This window comes from Microtus pennsylvanicus, chromosome 5 (genome assembly GCF_037038515.1).
Source record: "Microtus pennsylvanicus isolate mMicPen1 chromosome 5, mMicPen1.hap1, whole genome shotgun sequence".
NCBI classification, from domain to species: Eukaryota; Metazoa; Chordata; class Mammalia; order Rodentia; family Cricetidae; genus Microtus; species Microtus pennsylvanicus.
Window position 1 is genome coordinate 99,574,920 of NC_134583.1, and position 23,826 is coordinate 99,598,745.

Genomic DNA, 23,826 nt, shown 5'->3' on the forward strand with positions numbered 1-23,826 from the left:
CATGACAGGGATTATGGGGTGCCTGAGACCTTTCCCACCATTGTTTTTCAGCCTATGAAGCTACTGCAGAGGCTGCCAAGTCCTTTGATGGAATGAGGCACCTGGTGGGGGGACCAACTGTCTGATTCCAGCACAAAGCAACCAGCCTTGTGCACTATGGCCAACATGGATCACACTGGCAGCCACGCCACATGGGGCCTCGGTAGTCCACAGTCTGTGCCTTACCTGAACGCAGAAGCCAGAAAGAGGGAAAAATGAAAGCAAAACCACAGAGGCCTGAGTCTGATTTCAGAAAAATTAAGTATACAAAGAAGCAAGAGACTGAAATTTAAAAAAAGAAAGAAAGAAAGAAGAAAAGAAAAAGAAAAAATCAACAAAAGGGACCCCATCGAACGCTAAAGCAATCTCAAACAGGGGTCAAAAGAAAGACAAGTAATCTAATGCTGTCTTGTCAAATTCTTACACTAACAGAGTTCCTGAGAGGGAAAAGAAAACTCAAAACCACACATTCAGTTAGAGTTTAATTGCTGCAGGACAGCAAGGCGTCCAGATCATACACTCTCACTAGCCAGGTTACACTGGCAATATGACTTGCTCCGAGTCTGGAGAGGGTAAGGAAGGACGGGCATCGAACCTTACCAAGTTAGAACGATAGCTGGTTGGTCAGGACCAAGCTCAAGGGACAGAATGAGAACCTTCAGTGCCTAAGAAACCTTACACCTCAGTGAAATCTCTCTGAAGATACTAGTTTAGCAACAGGAAGTCAGTGTCAGAGAAGGAGAAAGGCCACAGCCCTCCCTTCTGACCCACCTAGACACCAAGGACCAGGAGGCTGACCTCAAGCAAAAGCTGCCCACCCAACAGCAAATATGCTTTCTAGTTTCTGTTCCACACAGATACTAATATGGCTTCCCCAAATCTGTACTTAGGCACCACCAGCTAAGGTGACAAACACTTTGTCATTCCCTCTAGAGCCCACATAAATACACAAATGTCTTTAAAGAAACACCCAGTTTAACTCATGATTAAAACACCAAACTCCAGGCTGGTTTTCACTGTGTGTGAACTGAAGGGGAAGACAATACAAAGGGGGAGACAGGTTTGTGGGCGGGCTTATGATGGGACGTGGCAATGGGCAAGGAGGATAGTTTCTCTTAAGCCCTGAAGTCAGAGAAGAAGGATGCTGACAATTTCTGATGGGCAAGGCGGGGGCTAAGGAGTGCCTCTGTTGATGCTTCTGTTAGGAGCCGGGTATGGTACAGAGTAACGTACAATGCCGCTTCTCAGGGTGATGGACACCCGAAGGAGGGATTAGTTTCCACTAATGGGAATAAGTGGAGGTGGCGCAAGCCTTTAATCCCAGCATTTGGGAGGCAGAGGCAGGTGGAACTCTGTCAATCTGGGGCCAGCCCAGTCTACTGAGAGAGGTTCAGGACAGCCAAGACTAAGAGAAACCCTGTCTCGAAAAATACAAACAAAAAGAATTTACACCTCATCTTTAAACTTTAAAAACTATCTACAAACTGTGAACAGATTTCAAAATCTTCGGCAATGACTGGAGTGATTTCAATCACAGTTTATTGCTTCCTTCGTTAAATCTAAAGCATAGTGCAAACGTGGGTGGTGAAATGGAATTTCAGCTACATCTGCCTTCAGCCACTCACAGCAGCCATGTACAATGTGCGGGTGGAAAGCACATCCATTAGCAAAGAAAAAAAGAAACACACCATGAAAGACCCTGTCTTCAAAATTGTTTACTTGACACTATTATTCTACTTTAGATCTGATTGAGATCAATAGTATACATTCAAAATTCAATTATTTATCAAGGGGGAATAATAAAATCATCTGGAGGGCTGGAGAGGTGGCTCAGCAGTTAAGAGCACTGTCTGCTCTTCCAGAGGCCCTGAGTTCAATTCCCAGCACTCACATGGCGACTCACAGCCATCTGTAATAGAATCCCATGCCATCTTCGGGTGTGCAGTCATACGTACAGATGAAACTCCCATATACATTGTAGTCATTGGAATGTAATTGGCCCCATAATCTCATAGGGAGGGGCAGTATTAGGAGGTGTGGCTTTGTTGGAATTGTCACTGTGGGGGTTAGGCTTTGAGGTAGGTTTCCTATGCTCAGGATATTGCCCAGTGTCTCAGTCGTCTTCCTGTTGCCTGCAAGATGGAGGAGTCTCAGCTACTCCTCCAGTACCATGTCTGCCTGCATGCCACCATGCTCCTCACCACGATAATAATGCACTGAGCTTCTGAAACTGTAAGTGAGGCCCCTCAATGAAAGGTCTTCCTTGTAACAGCTGTCTTGGTCGTGGTGTGTCTTCACAGCAATAGAAATCCTAACTAAGACATACATAAAATAAATAAATCTTTTTAATTTATTTTTAATTTTTAAGATTTATTCATTTTATGTATGTGGTGCTCTATCTGAATGTTTACCTACATGCCAGAAGATGGCATCAGATCCCATTATAAGAAGACTGTGACCCACATGTGATTGCTGAGAATTGAACTCGGCATTTTTGGAAGAATTGCCAATGCTCTTAACTGTTGATCCATCTCTCCAGCCCCATAAACAAACAAACAAACCCTTTTGCAATAGAATAATGCTAAGTCTTAGTCATAAGCACAACAAGAAAGTGACTTAAAACAAATACCTGTTCCCTGCTTCTTTTTCAGGAGTGAGGCACAGGCAGCATTGGTGGCCATGTCCAAGGCCAGCTTCTTCTCATTGTTTCTCAAGTCTGTCCTTGCACCTTCCCAACACAAGACAAGGTAATCAAAATCATGTGTCTCTGAAGACTGGAACGAGGCAGCCAATCCTCTGTGACAAAGCTACCCAGAGAAAATTCTGGCCCAGAATTAATGTGATCGGCATGTTTCATCAGCGAGCCTGCTGTTCCATGAAAGCTTCCCTTCCCTTCCCTTCCAGGCTCCAAGGGATTGCACAAAGACTTTCCAATGAGGCCATACCAGGTCCTGGGTAAATCCTAAAACACAGCCATAACCATTGCCCCACGGGTCATGTGGATCCCAGAAGGAGGCTTTGGGGCTTCCATCCAGCACACCCTTTGCCTCTACTTCAGTTCACGAGGACCTTTAGAAAACTCCACTGGGTTGAATGTCAGGGGGTTAATATTTTATATCTGCAGGGGCATTCATATGCAAATCAGCAGAATGGCAAAACAATAAAGCTCATAGGCAATTCATTGTTCCCCAATTCATTGTCCCTGTAAGCCCTCTTCCATTCATTTCTTTCCCTGTCTTTGTGCTGAAAATTACATCAGAATCCATGGAGACATTTGCATTGTTGAAGAACGAAAAATACAGAAGTGTACTCAACAGTGCTGACTTACTCCCGCTGAACTAAGCTCTTCATAGGTGACTACTCTCACAGAGGGCCCGAGCTATCCCTTTGTTTGCCAGTGATCTGCACGAACAGGCTCATGAGCACAAAGCTAATTCCATATATTTACTTTGTATGTACGTGTGTGCGCACCTGCACATGGAAGCCCAGAGCTGGTGTTCTCCTTCCCCCATATGGGTCCCAGGGATTGAACTCAAGTCCTCAGCTGGTGGCAGGCACTTTCCAGCTCAGCCACCTCGTCAGCCTTAGAACTCCATTTTGAACTTCACAGTATTCTAATAATGGTATGTTTTTCTTGGAGCGTGCACAAGCTTGATGCATCTGAACATTTATAGGTATTGCATTTTCTAGGTGTTCCAAAACTTATGTCATCCCAGCTTTATGGACAGAAATCAGTTCTTTCTGATTTCCATCATTTCTAATGGTGTAATGAGCAGCATCCCCGAACCACTTGTTCACGGGTTTAAAGTGGTAATGAGGGCTGCTGTCCAACTGTCGTCCATGAAGGCTCCACAAGCATGAACCTTCTATCACAGCATCCCTGCAGTGCATGCAGTACCATGAGTGCTTGCGACCACTCTGACAACACAACATTAAGGGTGGCTCAGCAGCACACAGCTCACGGCTACCACATTAGACAACACAATCTTCAGCATGACCTCTAAGAAACCCAACAGCAGTTCTCATGCTGAGTAATCTTTCAGACCAGGGGTTTCCATCTTCACCTCACTTAAACCCAAAACACCCTTGCCCATAAATTCGACAACACTGCCCCCAAACATTCCTTGAGATAGAATCTACTGTAACTTGTGGCTTGGAGAAAGGTTCCACAGTGTTGCCATCTGGACCAAGCCCCTGAGCAACACACCTGGCCAACCCTCTGGAAGAGCGGTTAATATTCATGGGACAAGCGAATAGATGGGCGTGTAGTCCCTGAGTTAGCTGTTTGCTCTGAGTTGCACAGAAGCAGGAGCTGGGATCACAGCATCCCTCCTTCTCAGGACTGCTCGGCGTGGCCAGAGGCAGCTAGGCACAGCACCATTTCTACTGTATTCAGGCTCTCAAAGCAAGCAGGAGCCTCACCAGCTTTATCCCAACTTTCCCAGGATATGACGTCCTAAAAGCCCTCCCTCCTAAAATCCTTCAGTCCTACAGATATGCACACCAAGTTCCTTCTAAAAGTAATACATTTGTACTTGTAAATTTATCAAGGTCTAAATTCACAGTAAAATAGACCATAAATGTACCCCCAATAATTTCCTCTCCATCACAGTGTTGATGTACGACAGACAGAGTAGAGGTTAAAACTCCAGCTTCAGTGGATAGAGACTTTGTCTTCCTACTATTTCAAATGGCCTCTTTCATTAGGAGCTATTTTTCAAGGCAGAGAAAGATCAGGTAAATTCAACAAAAACTTTACCTTTTGCCAGTAGCAACTGGACAATGTCTGCATAACCCTTCCAGGCAGCCGCGTGCAGAGCTGTGTCTCCCAGCTTGTTCTATGGTGAAAGAGAGAGAAAACAGTGTTATAAGAACACAAAGTGGACTGGATGAAGACAGTGATGTGTTTGATCCATGTGGATCTAAACTAAGAGAAAAGCTCCAGAATCACATGGAATTCCAAGGGAAAGGGGAACGAGCAATGAGAAGAGCTGCTCCGGCAGGGACGGAGGAGCAATCTAATACAGCAGAGTAGGCTGAGGCATAGGCTCTCCTCAGAGGGAGGCCTCCTTGGCAGGAAATGAACAGAGACCCAGAAACAGTCAGGAACTGAAGACTCCTAGAGGCACTAGGGAAGAATAAGTCATAGAGAGAAAACAGGAGTGGCCAAATAGATTTATACAACATCGTTAGAACCCCTGGACCAGTTACTGGCAGATGTCCCACTAGCAGCAGTAGAATCACCAGAGTTCCCCAGCTCATGCACAATGCTACAAGTGACATTCGGATGCAAATCTGTCAACTGAATAGTAAGGTCCTCCACTCAGCTCCTTTTACCCACCTCACTGCCCAGGGAGTAGAATGAAGGGTGGTGACTTCAGCCAGGAGAGTGCCATCACCTCTGCCAAAGAGTACGACCCCACAGCAGGGGGAAGGTGTGGGATTTGTGTTCGCATACTCAACGATACAGGAGAGGTCTCATCATGTCTCCCTATGGAAAAGTCCATCCAGGACCAACCACACCAAGTACACACAGCTTCCAATCACACAAATAACCAAGACACTGGGTATTTAAAGACAGCTTTCGAGTCTGAGTAGAGGCCAACTTAAACAAAATAAAAGCCTTGTGGGGAAAAAGCACAGTAAATAGCAGAGGACATTTTTAAAAACAACAATTACTATATCAGCCATAGAAGATGGTATTACAATCAAACAAGAAAAAGATGCCATTAAAAGTAAGAGTGATATAGGCTTGTGGTCAACAAACTCCTTCGATGATCCCTATAATACCTGCTTTCCCTTGTCCACCAAAAGATCCCACATACAACCCTCTTGTCCTCGAGTGTGGGTGAAGCCGGAGGATAGAAAGGCCATCACTCCTCTGGGCTGGGGCATGGCAGTGCATGCCTTTAATCCTAGCACCCAGAAGACAGAGATAGGTGGATCTCTGTGAGTTCAAGTCTATCCTGGTCTACACAGCAAGTTTAAGACAAGTCTTGGGAAAAGTAATATTTTGTATTAAAAAATAAAAAGCCCATCACTTTGTAGATATTAGGTTCACTGAAAAGGAGATTATTCTGGGTAGGCCACATCTAGTCAGGCAGGCTTTTTAAAACAAAGGTTAAATGGCAGAGCAAACACCACCTACTAGTCATGAGGAGGACATCAAACAGCCATTTTGTGACCTCTTGATAGAAGGGAGGGACTTCTAAAAGCTGAGGGCATCAGTACTAAAGGGGCAAAAAGCTTAAATCTCAGCATTGCAGTGATCTTAGAAGAGATCCTGAATCATTGCAGTGAGCTTAGAAGGGAACCTCCAGCTTCCCAAGAACCCAGTTCCAATGGAACCTGGGCTTTACAGTGTGAGATTCTGAATCTTGTGATATCATGCTCAGAATTCCAACCCACCCAATACACGTTGTTAATCCTCAGATAATTTGTTATACAGCAATAGAAAATCAAAAAAAAATCAAAATCAAGGTGGGGCTGCAGAGATGGCAGAGATGGCTCTGTAGTTAAGAGCACTCGCTGGCTGCTTTTCCAGAGGACTCAGGTTCAATTCCCAGCAACCAATGGAGGCTCTCAGTTGTCTACAACTCCAATTCCTGGGGAATCTGTCGCCCTCTTCTGATCTCTGTTGGTACTACATGCATGTGGTACATAGGCAAACAAGAAAACATACATATAAAAATAAACATTTTCTAAAAAAAACTTAAAAAGGGAAATCATTTTTTAAAAAACAAAGGTGAAGAAATCTCTGATAAAAAATAAAATTTGAGGTTCAATCTGAAAAATCAAAAGAGTAAAGAAAATGGATGTAGGAAAGGAAACAAGGTAATTTCTTAGGCTAAAAGCCCTCAGTGCAGCCACTAGGGGAAGGCAACGCTAAGGCACATCCTTATAAGTTTTCAGAACACCAAAGACAAAGACTCAGAGAGAAAAAGAGGTCCCAGAAGAAGACTGCAGCCTGCCAGGGTTAGAAGTGATGGGAGTTTGTCTCCTCAGGCTCATGTTTGGGAGTCTGGAGAAGAGCGGAGCCTTTAGAAGAGGGGTCCTGGCTCTAGTTTGGATCTTAAGTGTCCCCAGAGGTCCCCGCCAGAGGGAGGCAGTGGAGTCTTGGGGAGAGGGGCAAGTGGGAAACCTTCATGCCCTGGGGTATGTCTTAATGGGCGGTGAGACTGTTCACTGAGGATCCTCACCAGCCATTCAGCCTGTGCCACCATGTCCTTGATTACCTTGGGGCCAGCCCAAGAGCATTAGGGCCAACCGATCATGGAATGGCACTTCCCAAACTCAGACCGAAGGAAACCTTCTCCCTCTGTAAGTCGACTATCTCTAGCATGTGTTGTAGTGCCAGAAAACTGGACACAAGGACGGAGGCTGTAGCTCTCTGATGCACACCTGAAGGGTGCGAGGACTTGGCTTCAGATCCCAGTACCAACAACACAAAACACAGTCATATAACAACACTCCGTGTGTTTCTAGTGTTCAACTAAACTACTATATACAAGCACAAGCTGTACTGTGTCAGAGAGAAAGAGGTGGGTGTGCTAAATGTGTTCCCCGTGGTAAGCAACCTCACCTGCTGGTTCAGCTCCACATTCGGCTGAGTAAACAGAACCTCCACTATGTCTGCAATTCAAACGGAAAAGGGAGTTTAGTAAGACAGAAACAGCAAACTTCATAAAAGCACATATCACAATAGCAAAAGGCAAGCCTTATTAGGAGAATGTTCTAGAAAAGTCTTACAAGTTTCTGAAATTTTATATTACAGAAAAAAACCTAAACGGTACCTCACAAAAGAAAATTTTTAGATCTGAAGACGCAGCTCAGTTGGCAAAAAAAGAGTGGGCAGTGGGGTTCGGGCTGCACTGAAGTACACAGAACTCCACCTGCCATTATTACTGATGGCAAAAGAACTGCAGACTTAAGTCATCGTGGAACTTTTAAATTTTGCATTAAACTTAAAATGTAGGGCCCAAAGCATAGCTAGGGAAAGCTACAGGAGTCAGCTCTGCCTTTCCTAGGTGGCATGTGACCGTGGGTTTGTTATCTTGTCACTGGTGTTTTCTGGTGCATTCTGAAGCCTGAGAGAGGAAAGTAAATCCCCCAGCCTTCCAAGAGGTCTGCACAGTGGGGCTCACCAGACACATCCCACCCACTGCTCCACAATTTCCAGAAACACAGCTTTTGGCGGATGCTCGGAAGGATTTGAAGCATTGTCTTTATCATTTTAAGAAAGCATGCTCCCTTAGGTGAAGGCCATTTTGAACAGCACAGAAATGTGTAACTAGCGAGATACAGTACCTTTGTGGCCCCCGTGGCAGGCCCAGTACAGGGCTGTGCTTCCAGCTTTGTCCAGGCCGTTCACACCCACTCGGTTGTCCAAGCACTCCCTCAACCAGCTCACGTTGCCTGAAAGAATGTTATACTTATAAAAAAGCACAAGAAAAGGCTTTTATTCTTTGTCTTGCTTTTAAATCAATTTTGTCCGTTGTAAGCGCCCATTTGTGATGGATTAATCAGCAAATTCTAAAACAAGACTGCCCGCTAATGCACTTATTATGGTGCATTTGCACCCTTGGTGGACAGCAGGAACATCCATTTTTAATAGGACAAGTTGCAAAAATCGGTCTAAAGATATTTCAGCTTCAGAGGAAAAACAAGGACGTGTTGTTTTAATCTCTGTTTAATTCTGAAAGGCAGGGTGTAACACAAACTCTAACTACAAACAGAAACTCTTCCTATTCATATTTAAAGACATTTTAACTTTAGGGAGAAAGAATATATTATCTTAAGTAAGCTGCTCTAAACAACTGTTCTGTGCTAACGCACAGCTATTAATTTAAAATCTTCAGTATCTCATTTACAAAAAAAGCTGGGTTTTTTTTAATGTCATTTTAGTTAGTCTAAGCCCTTCCTTGGCTCCTGCAGATATCGGACAGGATCAAATAGCTTGCTGAGGCTGCAATCGCACTACCTGTCATTCAAAGGAGGACTAAGAGATCCACCATGGTGTTTGGGGCCAGAGAAATTCTCTGTTGTGGGGCTTGCCTCAGGCACTGTAGGATGTTTAGCAACAGACTGGGCCTCTACCTGAAGAAAGTCTTGTGAGAGAAGAATGCCTTGTCACAATGCCATGTGACAATCAAAATGTCCCCTCATAGTGCCAGTGAGTGTCCCAAGACAACAACCATCTCCCACATCAACACTCTGCTAAGTGCTATGTCCCAGGACATCACTGCCCTCCTGCCCTCCACGACTCAGAACACTGCACTTGAATGACCTGTTACACCCACCTGCCCCATGGGCCTCTGACCTTCCTTCCACCTGCCTAGTCCTACTTTGAGCACAGTGTAGGGAAGTGCGCAAGAAAGTGTATTACCTAGCATTTTAAAACAAAAACCACTCTTACCCTTCTAGAGTGACAGAAGTCAGCACAGAGGCTGCTTCTAGGGAAAGCAGGGTTTTAAGTAGGATGCTGCATTGATAGAACATTCTTAGATGACAGAAATGTTCTAGATCTTGATCTGGGCGTTGGTGCTCTGGGTATATATATATTCTTGACAAAACTTATCAACCATATAATTAAAACCTAGGCATTCTGCTATAATATCAACTTGCCAGGCAAGATGTGCCTAAATCTGCAATAGTGGCATGACTTCTATGGGGGATAATCTATGTCTTTGATTCTATCTGAGACCTGTTAAATAGGAGGGCATTCATGCCTGGTACTGTAACCCCTTTTGGAGACCTGTTAAGTAGGAGGGAATTCATGCCTGGTACTGTAACTCCTTTTGATGCCCATGGCTGGGAAAGTCACAGGCCATAGTGGGTAACCGACAACTGCCTTCTAAATACGCATGTTTATACTCAAAGATCAGTGCTGCTCTCGACCTTGGCCAAGAAGCTTTGTTTCTGCAATGGCAGCAGTTAATGTAGAGACTCATAACCAGTCAAAGGTCTGGGAAAAGAGAGTGTTGAGTGTTCAGCCCTAAATAAGATGTCTGCACCACCTCCTCTCCATCCATGGCTCAGGAAACATTGCAGAATACAGAAACAGAAAGAATGTAAGAGCCAGGGGATGGAGAAGAGCACCAGGAAACACTGTCTCCTGGACCTGACCTGGCGTTTACTCCCAAGGACTCACTACACACACGAGGTCAACCTCTGGACCTGCATGACTGTGGCACCCGAGGACTCACTACACACACAAGGTCAAACCTCTGGACCTGACATGGCTGCTGCTCCCATGGACTCACTACACACACAAGGTCAGACCTCTGGACCTGTCATAGCTGCTGCTCCCATGGACTCACTACAGGCACAAGGTCACACTGATCAAAATGCCCATTTGAATGAGAGAGGGGTTCATGAGGCACCTCTCCCAGGTGAGAAACTAATCGAAACTGATAGCTGATGGAGGAATAAGAGCCATTTCTCTTAGGGCTGAGACCACTGGTGGCTGTCTGTACCCACAGTCATGTGCACAAGGACAATAACTGGAGTAGGGGTTGTTTATTTTAAAAAGAGAACATGTAGTTGGGAGGGGGCATGTTATAGGGAAGAGGGAGTTGGAGGTGGGAGAATTATCGAAATACTTGTATACATATATGAGATTCTCAAATAAGAAGAAACTCTGTTAATGAAACCTATGCATTTTAATATATCATATCTTCTATCAAAAAAAGAAAAAGAGAAACAAACCTACCTCTTTTTGCAGCCTCGTGCAATGGATTGTCAATGGATTCTGCCTGCTCAGCCACTAGATAGAAAACAAAAATGCAAGCCCACCATTGAAGTCACTCAGTGATTGACAGGAGTTGGTCATGCCCCCTGGGCACCCAGCTTCATGGCCAGAGCCTCAAATACAACAGCTTAATGAATTACTTACTTAGTGTAGATTAGAAGGAACAGAAAATAACTGGTAGTACCTCCTTTAAAGGGGGCTGGAGTTTGTGTTAAATGAAACAAAGCCAAGCAAGAAGGCAGTGGCGCAGCAATTAGCTGCAAGCATCAACGACAGTCAGCATAGCCATTAACGGAAATAGAAACAAACCCAAACAAATACCTGAGCCAAGCATCAAGTTTACTCAACTATTTAATAAAGAAACAGCCATAAAGGTATCAGCACTCTGTGGACCACTTTTGTCTTGAGGATACCTGGTAAGAGCTCTGAGTCCCCTCTAGAGGCAGCAGCAGTGACTGCGAGCCAAGCGACACTGCATGGTCTATGAATAGCAGCTGTCTATTCCCTGTCGGCCACCGTGGCCCTGGAGTGAGCAGGAGCGCCCAGAGGAAGACTGCCGCTCCAGTGCAACCTCAGGCCCACGTCTGCCGTCCTAAGAGAGCTGGGGTAGGACGTTCTTTATAGGACTTTATGTCAGTACTGTCCGTAGTGTACATGGCCAAGGCTGGAGATGCAGCACGGTGGAAAATTATGTCGGGGACTTCCGAAGAACCTGAACAAGGAGCCTGGGGTGTGCAGGCTCCTGATCTTGACCTAGCCATAGCCTCCATGCCTCTGAAGGGCAGGCTCTGACATTTTCAGTCCATTGGCAGTGCCGAGAAGCAGTGCCATGATCGCTCTACCTCTAGTCTAAGGAGTCATGGACCACTAAAGCCTAAAAACCTCTACAAGTGATCTAAACCCAGCAGTCCCGCTACACAGATATGGAATCGAATCCAGAGGGATCACTCAGGGGGGTCATTAGTACTGCACCCTGTTATTAACCAGAAGAAAAAGACTAAAATCAGGGACCCTGGTTTACCAATTCTGTGCCTTTTTAATTTTACTCTGCTAGTTTCTACTTACATGTTTTGTTTTTTTTTTTTTTTGCCTATTTTGCCCAACTACAAATACTAATAGTTTTACATAGGAGCCACATCTTAATAAGCTCCTCAAGCAGCTCTGACTAGCACTTAAGAGTACAACTGGTCTACCTCTTAGTTAACAAAGTGGGACTTCTTCACCATGAGCCGGAGCAGTGGTTTTTAACCTTCCTAATGCTACCAACCATAAAATTATTTTTGTTGCTACTTCATAACTGTATATTTCTATTGTTGTGAATAATAACGTAAATATCTGATATGCAAGATATTTGATATGTAACCCCTGAAAAAGGGCCATTTGATTCCCAAAGGTTGCAACCCATGAGTTAAGAACTGTGGAATTAGAGGAACAATCTCTGATCTAGAGTTTAAAAGCATTTAAAAAAAAAAAAGTATTAGGAACAAAATCCACAGTGTTTCCCTGGAAATTTTGTGGGTTTTCATGTTACAGTAAATTCCCATAAGCAATGAATTGGGCCCGTGCATACCTGGTAGGCATGGCCATCCTATAAACAGGAGGCTCACAGTGCAGCTGGTACTCACCATAGTTGCTTGGGATCAGTCCTGTTCTGCCTTTGCACGTCCCTTTCCACCAGCTGGTATCACTCTGCCAAGAAAGAGGGGGGTCACCATGTAATTGTGGCTGAAACTATTTGGGTCCCCAAGTCCTCATTTGGGTCCTCATTGAATGGCATCCTCAAACCCTTTCCATCTGGGTCCATGTCCCTTATTACAAACCTAAGTACAGCAGCATCCCCCATTCACATCAGGTATACATCATATGTCTTCAATCAGACAAACCAGAGTATGTGAGGAAAGGGTAAAAAGGTGTTAGTTTAGACTACAGCCAAAGGGTTTAGATGGTCAGACTTTAACATATCTCCTATGATATACTTTTATGGTTCGTCACATTTTCTAAATTGTCTTCTTGTTTTAGCTTCACTTTTGCATAACTTTTATCCTAGAGAAGTTCATACCTACATAGCAGCAGAGAGAACAATGTGGCAACATTTCCTAAGTGCGAGGCTCACTGCTGTGGCCAATACTACCCACCAACCGTCATGCTTTCCACTGGGATTACCAGGGTTAGTGATAAATAGTATATTTTTCACTCTGCAGAATCAGAACATGTATCTGAAAGATAATTTTTCAAAGGCAACTGTGACACCATTACCACAGTTTCAAACTTTTCCCCAACGATTCCTTAACGACATCAAATAACTAAGTCAAAACTCAAAATTCCCAATGGTTCACAGCTTGAGATTTCAAATACAGACCACAGAGTACAACCAATTTCCCTTTTACATCACCCTTAATTTACAGGTACCTCTGCCATTCTCCTCTGTTTTTTTTTTTTTGTTGCTGCTGTTGTTGTCTATTAGCTCTCAAGATATATGAAAATATATATATATATATATATATATATATATATATATATATATATGAAGAAACAATTAATTTCTTCTGTAGACGTTGGAACAGTCTGGATTTGGGCTGTTGTAAACGTATGCTATTATCAAACACATACCTCTTTTCCATGCATTGTCCCTGAGCTGCTATTGAGTTCTAAAGGCTCAGGCAGACTCTGGCGCACATTTTTGGGAAGGCTATTGCATGGGTGGTACTGATCCCCCCCCCCCCAGGAAACATGCAAGACAAGGCAGCCTCTGGAGGAATGCAGCTGCTGTCAATCACAGGGGTGGCAGAATGGGGTGTTTTCTCATTAAAATAAGTAGCATATCTCTTTAAAGAGTAACTTTCCCTTACCAACTCTCAGATCATTCAAGACAAAGTTCAGGAAGAAAGGAGAGTTAGTGCCGACTCCTTCCCTTAGCAGCTGAATAAACACCCTCACTCCTGAACAGTGCCTCACTGTAACATTGAGAGCTGTTTTCAGGGAACTATAAACTTAAAATAGTATTTCGATCCTTGAGGGTTGTTACCCTGATTGATGGTCAATTGCCCCCATCTCACGGCTGGGCATCCTGCTCTCCTTGTCATTCCAGTGTGGTGGCCCTTGCAGTCTTCTGAAGCTGCCTTCTCTTCCAGTCACAAGATATTCAGTTCATCCTGGACATTTAATGAACAAGAGCTGGCACTAGCCATTTCTCAAAGGGGCCTTGTTCCTTTCAATGAGAGTAATATAAGGCCCTCTTCACAGATAAAAGATGATCTTTTTCCCAATTCAAATGAAGGACTTCATTTCACTGGCTGACACCTGCACATCCTCCTCCTCCATGCTGAGAACCCACAATGGACACCAGCGTCCTGCTGACTCAGCTGCCCTCAAACGCAAGCCTCAAACACACAGAAGCCTTGGAGCATTTGCCGGGCAAGATGGGCATTGTTTATTTATTTGTTTACTTACTTATGTATTTATTTGTTGGCATTCTGTTTCATTTGATATAGTCACTAGAGATGTTTAGTCGGATTGCAAGGTTTTTTTTTTTTTTTTTTTTTGGTTTTTCGAGACAGGGTTTCTCTGTGGTTTTGGTTCCTGTCCTGGAACTAGCTCTTATAGACCAGGCTGGTCTCGAACTCACAGAGATCCGCCTGTCTCTGCCTCCTGAGTGCTGGGATTAAAGGCGTGCGCCACCACCGCCCGGCTTCGGATTGCAAGTTTTATGGAGAGAAAAAATACTTCCTCTCTGCATGGCTGAGCTAACTGCCAGCATATGATTACAGTCATCTGATTCATTTTGTTCTTAATTTTTAGGGACTGCTTTTAATTATTTAATTTTACAGCCATATAAATGTTTGTATGCTTCCAAAGTCAAATCTTCAAAACAAATTATATATTTTTTTAAATCTATTTATTATGTATATAGTGTTCTGGGCACCAGATCTCATTATAGATGGCTGTGAACCATCATGTGGTTGCTGGGAATTGAACTCAGGACCTCCAGAATAGCAGTCAGTTTTCTTAACCTCTGAGCCATCTCTCCAGCCCCAACAAATTATAATTTTAAAAAATCTATTTTTCCTTCCTTCAAATAGAAAAAACTAATTTTTAAGTAATATTTTCCAACTTTTTCCTTTATTTTCAATGTCAGAAAATAGAAGCATATCTGTTTCTCACCCTTTCTTAGTTAAGTGAGGCATAATATATGCAATTTTATCTAGCTGTATTCCACTTGAATTACATCAGAACAGTATGTGAAAGATATTTCTTTGTATGGCTGCAGAATTCCATCTGTGGCCACAATGAAACTTATTCAACTATTTCCTAGTGATGAAAAAACAATTACTGTCGATGATATGTGACTATAAATGTGTCAAAAAGCGAGACTGCGTGCATACCTCTCTGTAAATACATACTTAAAATAATAATATTATTTTACAATCCACAATATTATGGCTACATGGAACAGCGGAGCTCTATGTTGATATCTCTGGTATGCATGTAGTGGTAGAGAACATTAGCTGGGCTTACCATGTCAGTGATGTAGATAATATCTCCTTCTTCAAAGTACAATTCATCTGGCTAAAAGGAAAGAACAAACATTAGCTCCATGTGATTTTTCCTATCTTAAAATACAGTGATTTCATTCATTTTTAAAATTTAAATCCCAAAGTATTCTTTTTCTTTCTTTCTTCCTTCCTTCCTTCCTTCCTTCCTTCCTTCCTTCCTTCCTTCCTTCCTTCCTTCTTTCTTTTTTGGTTTTTTAAAGACAGAATTTCTCCGTGTAGCTTTGGAACTTGTCCTACAACTCTTTCTCTGTAGACCAGGCTGGCCTCGAATTCATAGAGATCCGCCTGCCTCTGCCTCCCAAGTGTTGAGACTAAAGGGGTGCAACACCACCGCTCAGCTACAATATTACTTCTGTATTAACAGCAACAATAAATTATACAACAAAATATTATAGTAAATTAATACTTGAATTCTAAAGCTGGATTTGTCCCATGATAAATGTTTTCAAAGAATTGTTTCATGAGAGTTTCTAACATCTTTTATATCCTTTTATCACAAAGCAAAGGATGATCCCTCTTAAAAGTTATGGTAGATATACACAGATACATAATACATATACATGCATATATAACATATGTGTGATATACACACACGCACATATGCATGCATGCATGTATCTATGTAGACATGTGGGTAAATGTCCAAAATCAAGACTATGAAAAATATTAATACTTATATTTGCTTATTTTCAGAAAACTATTACCTGGTCTTTATGCTGAGAGAGAATGAGTGTTTATCATACACGAGTAATATATTATATTAATTGTATATTAACATATAATTCAGCTTTGACAGCCTAAAGAGCTAAAATACAAGAAGTCATACAGAAACTAGCAACTCTAGGTGCTAACTTCATAGCTAGTACCTTCACACTGGCCTGACCATAAGTGCCCTGCGAACTCTCTGAAGAAAGCTTGCACTTGGTTTACACATCTCATTTCTGCCAGCAGATAACACCACAACTTTCTGAGTAAACAGGAAGTCCAATGCCCACTGAAAGAGAATCTCAGATACTGACAGAGGCTAAAAAACACCAAGTACAGACACAGGAAGAAATGATGATTATGCGCAAATTATGCACAGGGATTTTCCAAATTTGTTGCTATTACCAAGTATACTTTACAATACTTGTAGGAAAATATCTAGAAAAAATGGACTTTTTATTTCTGCCTATTCCACATATAGAAAAATTATACTAGTGAAACAAATTATTTCGCCCATTCATCCCCCAAGTGCTTGCCTCCCCTCAGGGGCAGACTGGGATGAGGACATACGACTCTGCCCTATGATGAACTGCAATTCAAAGCTGATCCACATACACCATTCTAATTGCCGATTTCCCCTGAATATAAACAAAGACTGTTAGCAACTGCATCGTGCTTGAAGCAACCACAATATGAAGTCAGATGAAAGATTCGCCGTATATAAAACGTCGTGACTGGTGACTGATGATGTCCCCCACACGACTGGCTTCCTTGAAAGGCAACTTCCTGGCGCATTTATTGCCCTTACACTTTGATTTACAGCACAAGTTACCCAAAACTAGTTAAACCCACTGGACCTGAGGAAGTGCACTGTAACTTCATTTGAAATAATATTCAGGAGCAGAGAAACAAAAGACCTCTGAGATTTTTCTCTAGGCATTTGTTTTGAAGATGGATGACCAATAATACTTTCGATAGGCCGCAAACACAGAAAGTGATTAGACAGACCGTTTCCCTTAACACGGGCGGCAAACGGGATCCTCTGAGGACACTTAAGCGAGTCCCACATTCATCACCACAGCATAGCACTGAACACAGGGGCCATCTCAGAGCATTAAGGCAGCATTTTATCGTCTCTCCTTAGAAAGTGCCAAGGCATGGGAATGGTGTGTTTGGTGCGCGTGCGCAGGGTGGGGGTGGGGTGGGGTGGCCTGCAGCTCTGTCTACGCTGGCTGCACTTCCTGGAGTTCTCTAAGGGTCAGATGTGCCCATTCCACATTAGAGCTGTCCGAGGCCATCACAGTTCCCAACAGCCCTTTCAGACGGCACCCTGCAGGAGTCAAGGAGCTGCCTTTCCCTCTCGCTTTAGTCGCCTTCAAAAGCCAGTTCTGCCTAAATTTCCATCTTTAGTAAGATCACTCACCCATGAAACAAAAATATGAAAAAAATCTCTGCCAAAAAAAAAAAAGCCTGAAATACACAACAGGCCTGAGTGTACCTATATGCACACATCAAATCTCTAACTATTACTTCTCTGTACGAACTGAGTAGTGAGCTGGGAAATGAGAACTGGCCACCTCTCGGGCACAGGGTTTTACTCTGGGGTGAAGGCAATGTGTTGGAACCTGGTAAAGGAAGTGGTTGCTCACCGCGGCAACTGTATTAATCCCAGAACTCAACTGGTGGCTTTAAAATGGTTAATTTTATGTTGTGTGAGTTTTACCTCTATTTTTAAAACAAAGTTAAAACTCTCAGCATCTTTTAGGTAATTCTCCTATTTTGTGGTTTGGCGAAGGGCATCTTAGGAAAATGTCACCAAGCTGAGTCGTCTGACGACATCACAGTGCTGACCCAGCTTTAAGTGGACCACAGCTGCTCGAAAGGGGGACTGCACCTCTCTACCCCAACCCCCCACACCCAGTCAGGTTTGCTGATCAAAAGAGGCAACAACCAGCAGCCAATCAGTCAGGGAGAAAAAGGTCTGGCTGTTTTATAGGTTTGCTGGAGTTGGGGGGGGGGGGGGGTTTGAGACAGGTTTTTACCATACAGGCCTAGCTGTCCTGGAACTGGCTCTGTAGACCAGGCTGGCCTTGACCTCAGAAATCTGCCCGCCTCTGCCTCCTGGGATTAAAGGCGTGCTCCACCACTGCCCAGCCATTTTATTAGATTTCACAGTTTATTCTCCTGTAAAAGCTCTCAAGTACAATACTACTTATAAGTATCTTCTTCCGAAAGGACAAAATAAAGGGCTGGGTTTTCCGAGCCTGGCTAAAAGGGGCGGTTTATGTAATTCTTGACACTGCTGGGGACCGTACAGTCAATAAGGTAACATTACGGCTTGAAATTAGACATTACCTAAAAGAATCACATTTTCCATTAAGAACCCACAACAGACCACTTAATGTAAACTGTTTAAGGAATATTCTACTTTTACATTCCTGGCTTCGTATTCATGGAGGAGAAATGGAAAGCGGAGACCCAATTATACCATGAACACGTCATTACATCAGCTTGTTCTCTGGTTTTTAGCCACATTCTCTCACCTCTCCTTGAAGAATGACAAGGTATTTGAACAAGAAGCGAGCTACGGTAGTTACTCATGCCTTTAGTCCCAGCACTCAGGAAGCTAAGGCAGGAGGATTGCTCTAAGCGTAAGGCTGGCCTGGGCTACAGAGAGAAACATTGTCTCACATAAAGCAAAAGCCAAAAAATAAAAAAAATAATAATAATAATAAGCAATGACTGGTGCCACAGTACCAAGTGTAAATTTTATTAGCACTGAGTGCAAATATACATCCTCATTCCTATATGGGCAACAGAGTCCCAAGGCGGTAATTTTACTGGTTTATGCAAATATGTCTTTTTTAAAGCTTAGGAAAACTGTGATATACTTCTAAACATTTTTTTTTAGACTTGGAAACCTAAAAATACAAAAATTATTCAAAAGTAAAATAAATTTTCCATGAATGTTCTCATTTATTATTTTATAACATTACTCCTGTGTCATACACTGGTCACGGCCTTTGGAAATAGTAATTCAACCCTCTCCAACAATCCTAAGGAGTGGGGCCATTTTGTATTGCTGGATTAAAGATGAGATTGTCACACAGCACGTGATATTCAGACTGTGAAGCCCCAACTTCCAAGCCCAGCTTTTGTTTCCTCTCACAGAAACATCACACATCGCCACTGTTGGTCATCACAGTCTCACGGCCTAGTTCAGTGATGGTTGCTTTAGAAAACATTCCTCATCCTGACTCCTCATAAATGCAGGACAGCAATGTCAAAAACAGTTCTTTTCCCATGCAAAGTACGCTGGACCTCGCCGGAGCCTTGCAAAGACCTACTAAGCAGAACTGGGTCCTACGCATCTCTATATAGAAAAAGGCTGAAGATCCCAGAGGGGAGCATGGCTGGGATCCTACCTCAGCTTTTGGATCCCCATTCTGGACCTCCTTCTTTCATTATAACCTAGAGCAGCCTGGCACGCCTTGTATGACCAAGCAGTCCATCTGGTTTCCTTCAGAAACCCACACTCCTCCTCCAGCCACTGTTGCTCCTCCCTGTCAATATGGTTTCCCACTGGCCCAGCCAGTCCGGGCAGGTGTGTCTGTGTGACACTTCATCCAAATGGGGGCTGGGGAGAGTTAGAATCACAGAAGGCTGAGTGATGCCAGAAATACCTGTCCTTGAAACAGATAGATAGTTAGGAACCACAACTGCTTGCTCTACCCAGGCGACACATTACCAGAACTAGAGCTGGTTGCCATTCTCACTGTCTCCTGGGTTGTAAGTTGCTAAAAGCAGAACCATCATCTTCTAGCCTGTAGTGTATGCGAGCAAAGGGCTCCTAGCTTCCAGCTCATCTTTCAGTATTTCCAGGCCACAATGCTCTAAGTAGGTAGTTGGTGTGCTACAAACAATTATACGGTACAAGCTCAGCCTACTATGCCTTTAGTACACTGTATATCTGGTGTGCCAAGCATACAGGGTGAAAGGACTTGGAGTACTGTGGCCTCAGTATACTGAGCGATGTGTTCAGAATGTGGAGCATGTGGTGCTATGCACTCAGCTGGATTTTCAGTGTATTCTGTAGTGTGCTGTGAATTCGGTGGGCTGGGTATGAGGTGTGCTACACCCTCAGTGTGCTGTGTCCAGGATATGCTTAGTGACTGCACGCTGAGTACATGGTGTGCTGTGCACGGGGTACACTCAATGTGTGCTATGCTGAGCACGCTGTGCTGTGTGCCACGGTGTGCTAAGGATCCTGGGTGCTGTGCTGTGGTGTCCTTGTGTCATGGTGTGAGCTGTGTGTGCCTTGCGCATGATGACATGCTGTGTGGCCAGTGTGTTGTGTGCCCATACAAAGACGAGGACTGTCTGTTACAGGGGAACAAACTATGCTTTCAGCACTGTCCAAGAGACAGGGTCACATATTCACAAAAGTACATTAATGTCTAGGAGGATGTTCAATGTTTAATAGGGAAAACAAAGCCTGTCTGAGCTGGTGGTCTCCTGCTCACTAGATAAGATGCTTCAGTATCTAGACTGACAGAAGGGAGAACATGAAGGACTGGGGATGACAGGATGTGAAATGGCCATTACTGATCCTAGGACCAGCATATCAAAATTTATAGCCACATTTTAAAGAGAGAATACTTTTAAAATTACCCAATGAGTTAAATATGTATTTCTCCTGTATATTTATTAATAACTAAGAATTTAAGAAACAGCATTGAGAGACATTCTCCAGAGAAGAAATGGAGATAAATTAGCAATCAGTATATCAAACAAAGAAAAGATATTTGTAAATGTCTATCAATATAGCAATCAGTACTCAGTAGCAATAGCGACCCCTACAGCTGCTGCCGCCTTTGCATTATCATGGTTCTCGCTAAAAACAACAGACACAAAGGTGAAGTCCTCTCCAGGTCCCAAGCAGCGAAAGAGGCAGGACAAATCAGAAAGCCTAGCACAGGCTCTGAACCTGGGTTCTGCTCCCCAGATGGGACCCGCCTGCACAGTCCTGTGCCTGAGCAGGTCACAGTAAGAGGCACCCACTCCTTGTGGGAGTGCTCAGCGCAGTATTCATGGAGGGGTTAACAGTTCATATGGGCATAGAGGGGGTAACACCAGGGGTCCAGAGAAGGTGCAGAGATGGGTTCTCCTGGGTGATACGAGGAGGAGGAGGGGCAGTGGCCAGGGGCACTGGGAACAAGAGCTACACCTCAGAGGGCCACACAGTGAAACACAGATGTGTGGCAGACAGGGAACCGAAGCCACACGCTGGAAACACTAACCTAGCAGGGAAGCTTGAGTCATCCTGGAAGTGAGGAAAAGCAGAAGGTGGGGAGGAGCCACACATCTGGAGGAGGCCAGTGAGGAAGGACAACAGGGACCCGGCCAAGAACACCTGGGGAGAGCAGCTCAAGTGTCAAGAGTCCCTGCAGTCTCTACCCTCAGGGAACACAGGCCTCATTCTTCAGGAAGCTTGTGTGGCCTCCTGCTTGTTTGGTCTGGAGGAGCAACTGATGATGCTGTGAGCTCTCCTCCACAATTATCCTCCTTGAGTCATCCTGATCCCATCAGAGACATCCCTGGGAGCGAAGTTAAAGATGACTCTGGGCTCAGGCCACTACCTGTCATGGCCTTTTGAGCTTCCTCCCCAATCCTGGGCTGCTGTTCCAACTCCCAGCACCTCAAAGTGTGACTGTCCTTAGAGACAGGGTCTTTTTTTTTTTTTTTTTTGAGACAAAATTTCTCTATGTAGCCCTGGCTGTCCAGAAACTCACTCTGTAGACAGTCTGGTCTCGAAATCTGCCTGCCTCTACCTCTGCTTCCCAAGTACTGGGATTAATGGCGTGTGGCACCATCTCCTAGCCAAAGACGGTCTTTATTGAGATGATGAAGATACAATGAGGGCTTCGAGGTAGACCCTAACCCAACCCAACTGGCATCCATGAAGAGCCTGGAACACCGACACACTCAGGGAGAGGCCACGTGAGGACATGGTGAGAAGGTGTCTGTGACAGGCCTCAGAAGAAACCAGCCCTGATGTCAACTCAATCTGGGGCCTCTGGCTTCCAGGATTATGAGGAATTGTATGTCTGTGGCTAAAATTTTAGGTTTGTGATTCTGCTGCAGCAGCCCCCTTCATACAAGTTCTGCCCACCTCCTGGGGTGAGAGAAACAGCCCTTTCTGTCTCAAAGCCTGGTATCTCTGAAGTCTGGGAAAGTCTATCTGAGTATGCAGACTTGGGCTATTAGTCTCCTGGCATCTCTGAAGTCTGGGAAAGTCTGAGTATGCAGACTCGGGCTATTAGTCTCCGTCTGCTGGTCACCAAATGATGGACCTCAAATAGGAACCTTCTGTCAGGACCACAGGGCAGCTGTAGAATGAGCAGTGAGCAGCATTCCCATGTTCAAATAAGGAGCTGGGTAGAGGTTTAGAAAATGGCAGATTGTGGTCTTCCGCAGGCCCTGGTCTTCAGCACTCCAAGTGGGAGACACAGGCAAATGATGCTGGATGCTACGGAGAAACTATGGAGAAACGATGGTGCTACGGAGGGTACTCCAGTGTCCTTCCTGTTGCTAAAACACTCTGACCAAATGCAGCTGAGTGAAGGAAAGGGCTGATGTGGCTTAAACTTCTATCACTGCGGAAAACCATCAGGACAGGAACCCAAGCAGGAGAAATCATGGAGGAATGGTGCTTGCCGGCTCCCTCAAGCTTAGCTAGCTTTCTTATATGTCACTGAGCTGTGGCTGCACTGTCCGCAGGGCTCATCCAGTGTGTGACACAAAACAGGGGCTCACTAAACCATGAGTGGGTGGGTGGACCCCTGGATTCACAGAGAAAAGTGCACACAGAAGAGATGGAAGAATAATAAATAATAAAAGGAGGTTGTGAAGAGGTGAGAGGTAGAGGGTCAAGGAGAGGATGAGGAAGGTTGGTGTGTGAGCAAAGCTAAGATTGGAGTCTCTGTAGTTTAGATATTTTTCTGTGCAGGCCACTTGGTGACCTGAAAACAGATGTCCCCACACACAAGGAGAGAAGCAACGTGAGGGAGTCTCTGACCTCCAAACCCGGGCCATGCGGATCAACCTGAGGTTTACGAGCTCCAGTCACTGGGGGAGAGCAGCGCGGAGGGACTGTGGATTACGTACTGCACGGCAGAAAGTACAGGCTACTCAGGCCAGAATAGGTGTCTAAATAAAGTCACCTGAGGTTGCTGCGTCAATTTCACAGCTTACATCAGAATACTTACAGTCCTGGGTTCAAACGTATACAGTGCTCTGAAGACTTTAACTTGCCCTAAAAGAAGAAAGAAAGAAAAAAAAAACTGATCAATTCTCTCATTTCTAACTTTATTCTAAGCTGTTATCGATTTTCCCCCATTAGAATTCCCCAATTAAAAGTCTGTTTTGGACGGTTACTTTAGAGCAGTGGTCTTCAAACTTCCTAATGCTGTGATCCTTTAACCGTTCCTCATATTGCCGTGACCCCCAGCCATAAAATTATTTTTGTTGTTACTTCATCCCTGATTTTCCTACTGTTACGGATCATGATGCAAATATGATCTGTGTTTTCCAATGGTCTTAGGTGACCCTGTGATAGGTTGTCTGATCCCCCAAAGGGGTCAGGACCCACATCTGAGACCACTGCTTTAGAGGCAGTACCGTTTCCCTATAGGATGCATCTTTAAAATGCTTAGTGCATGAGAGCAACAGTAACCACGAGTCTTTGGGGGACAGCCTTGTGTGACAGGAATTACAGAT

General features: G+C 44.1%; 1 protein-coding gene across 1 annotated transcript in view; it reads right to left on the reverse strand.

The window, feature by feature from the left end:
• Ostf1 (osteoclast stimulating factor 1) overlaps positions 1-23,826 on the reverse strand; it is a 52,046-nt gene that overhangs the window by 640 nt on the left and 27,580 nt on the right. Inside the window, exons 2-9 of the mRNA XM_075973656.1 lie at positions 23,316-23,362; positions 15,305-15,355; positions 12,415-12,478; positions 10,751-10,804; positions 8,347-8,454; positions 7,622-7,671; positions 4,799-4,877; positions 2,669-2,767 (exon numbers count right to left, since the gene is read on the reverse strand). Coding sequence (XP_075829771.1) covers positions 2,669-2,767; positions 4,799-4,877; positions 7,622-7,671; positions 8,347-8,454; positions 10,751-10,804; positions 12,415-12,478; positions 15,305-15,355; positions 23,316-23,362 — 552 coding nt within the window. The remainder of the gene's footprint in view (positions 1-2,668; positions 2,768-4,798; positions 4,878-7,621; positions 7,672-8,346; positions 8,455-10,750; positions 10,805-12,414; positions 12,479-15,304; positions 15,356-23,315; positions 23,363-23,826) is intronic.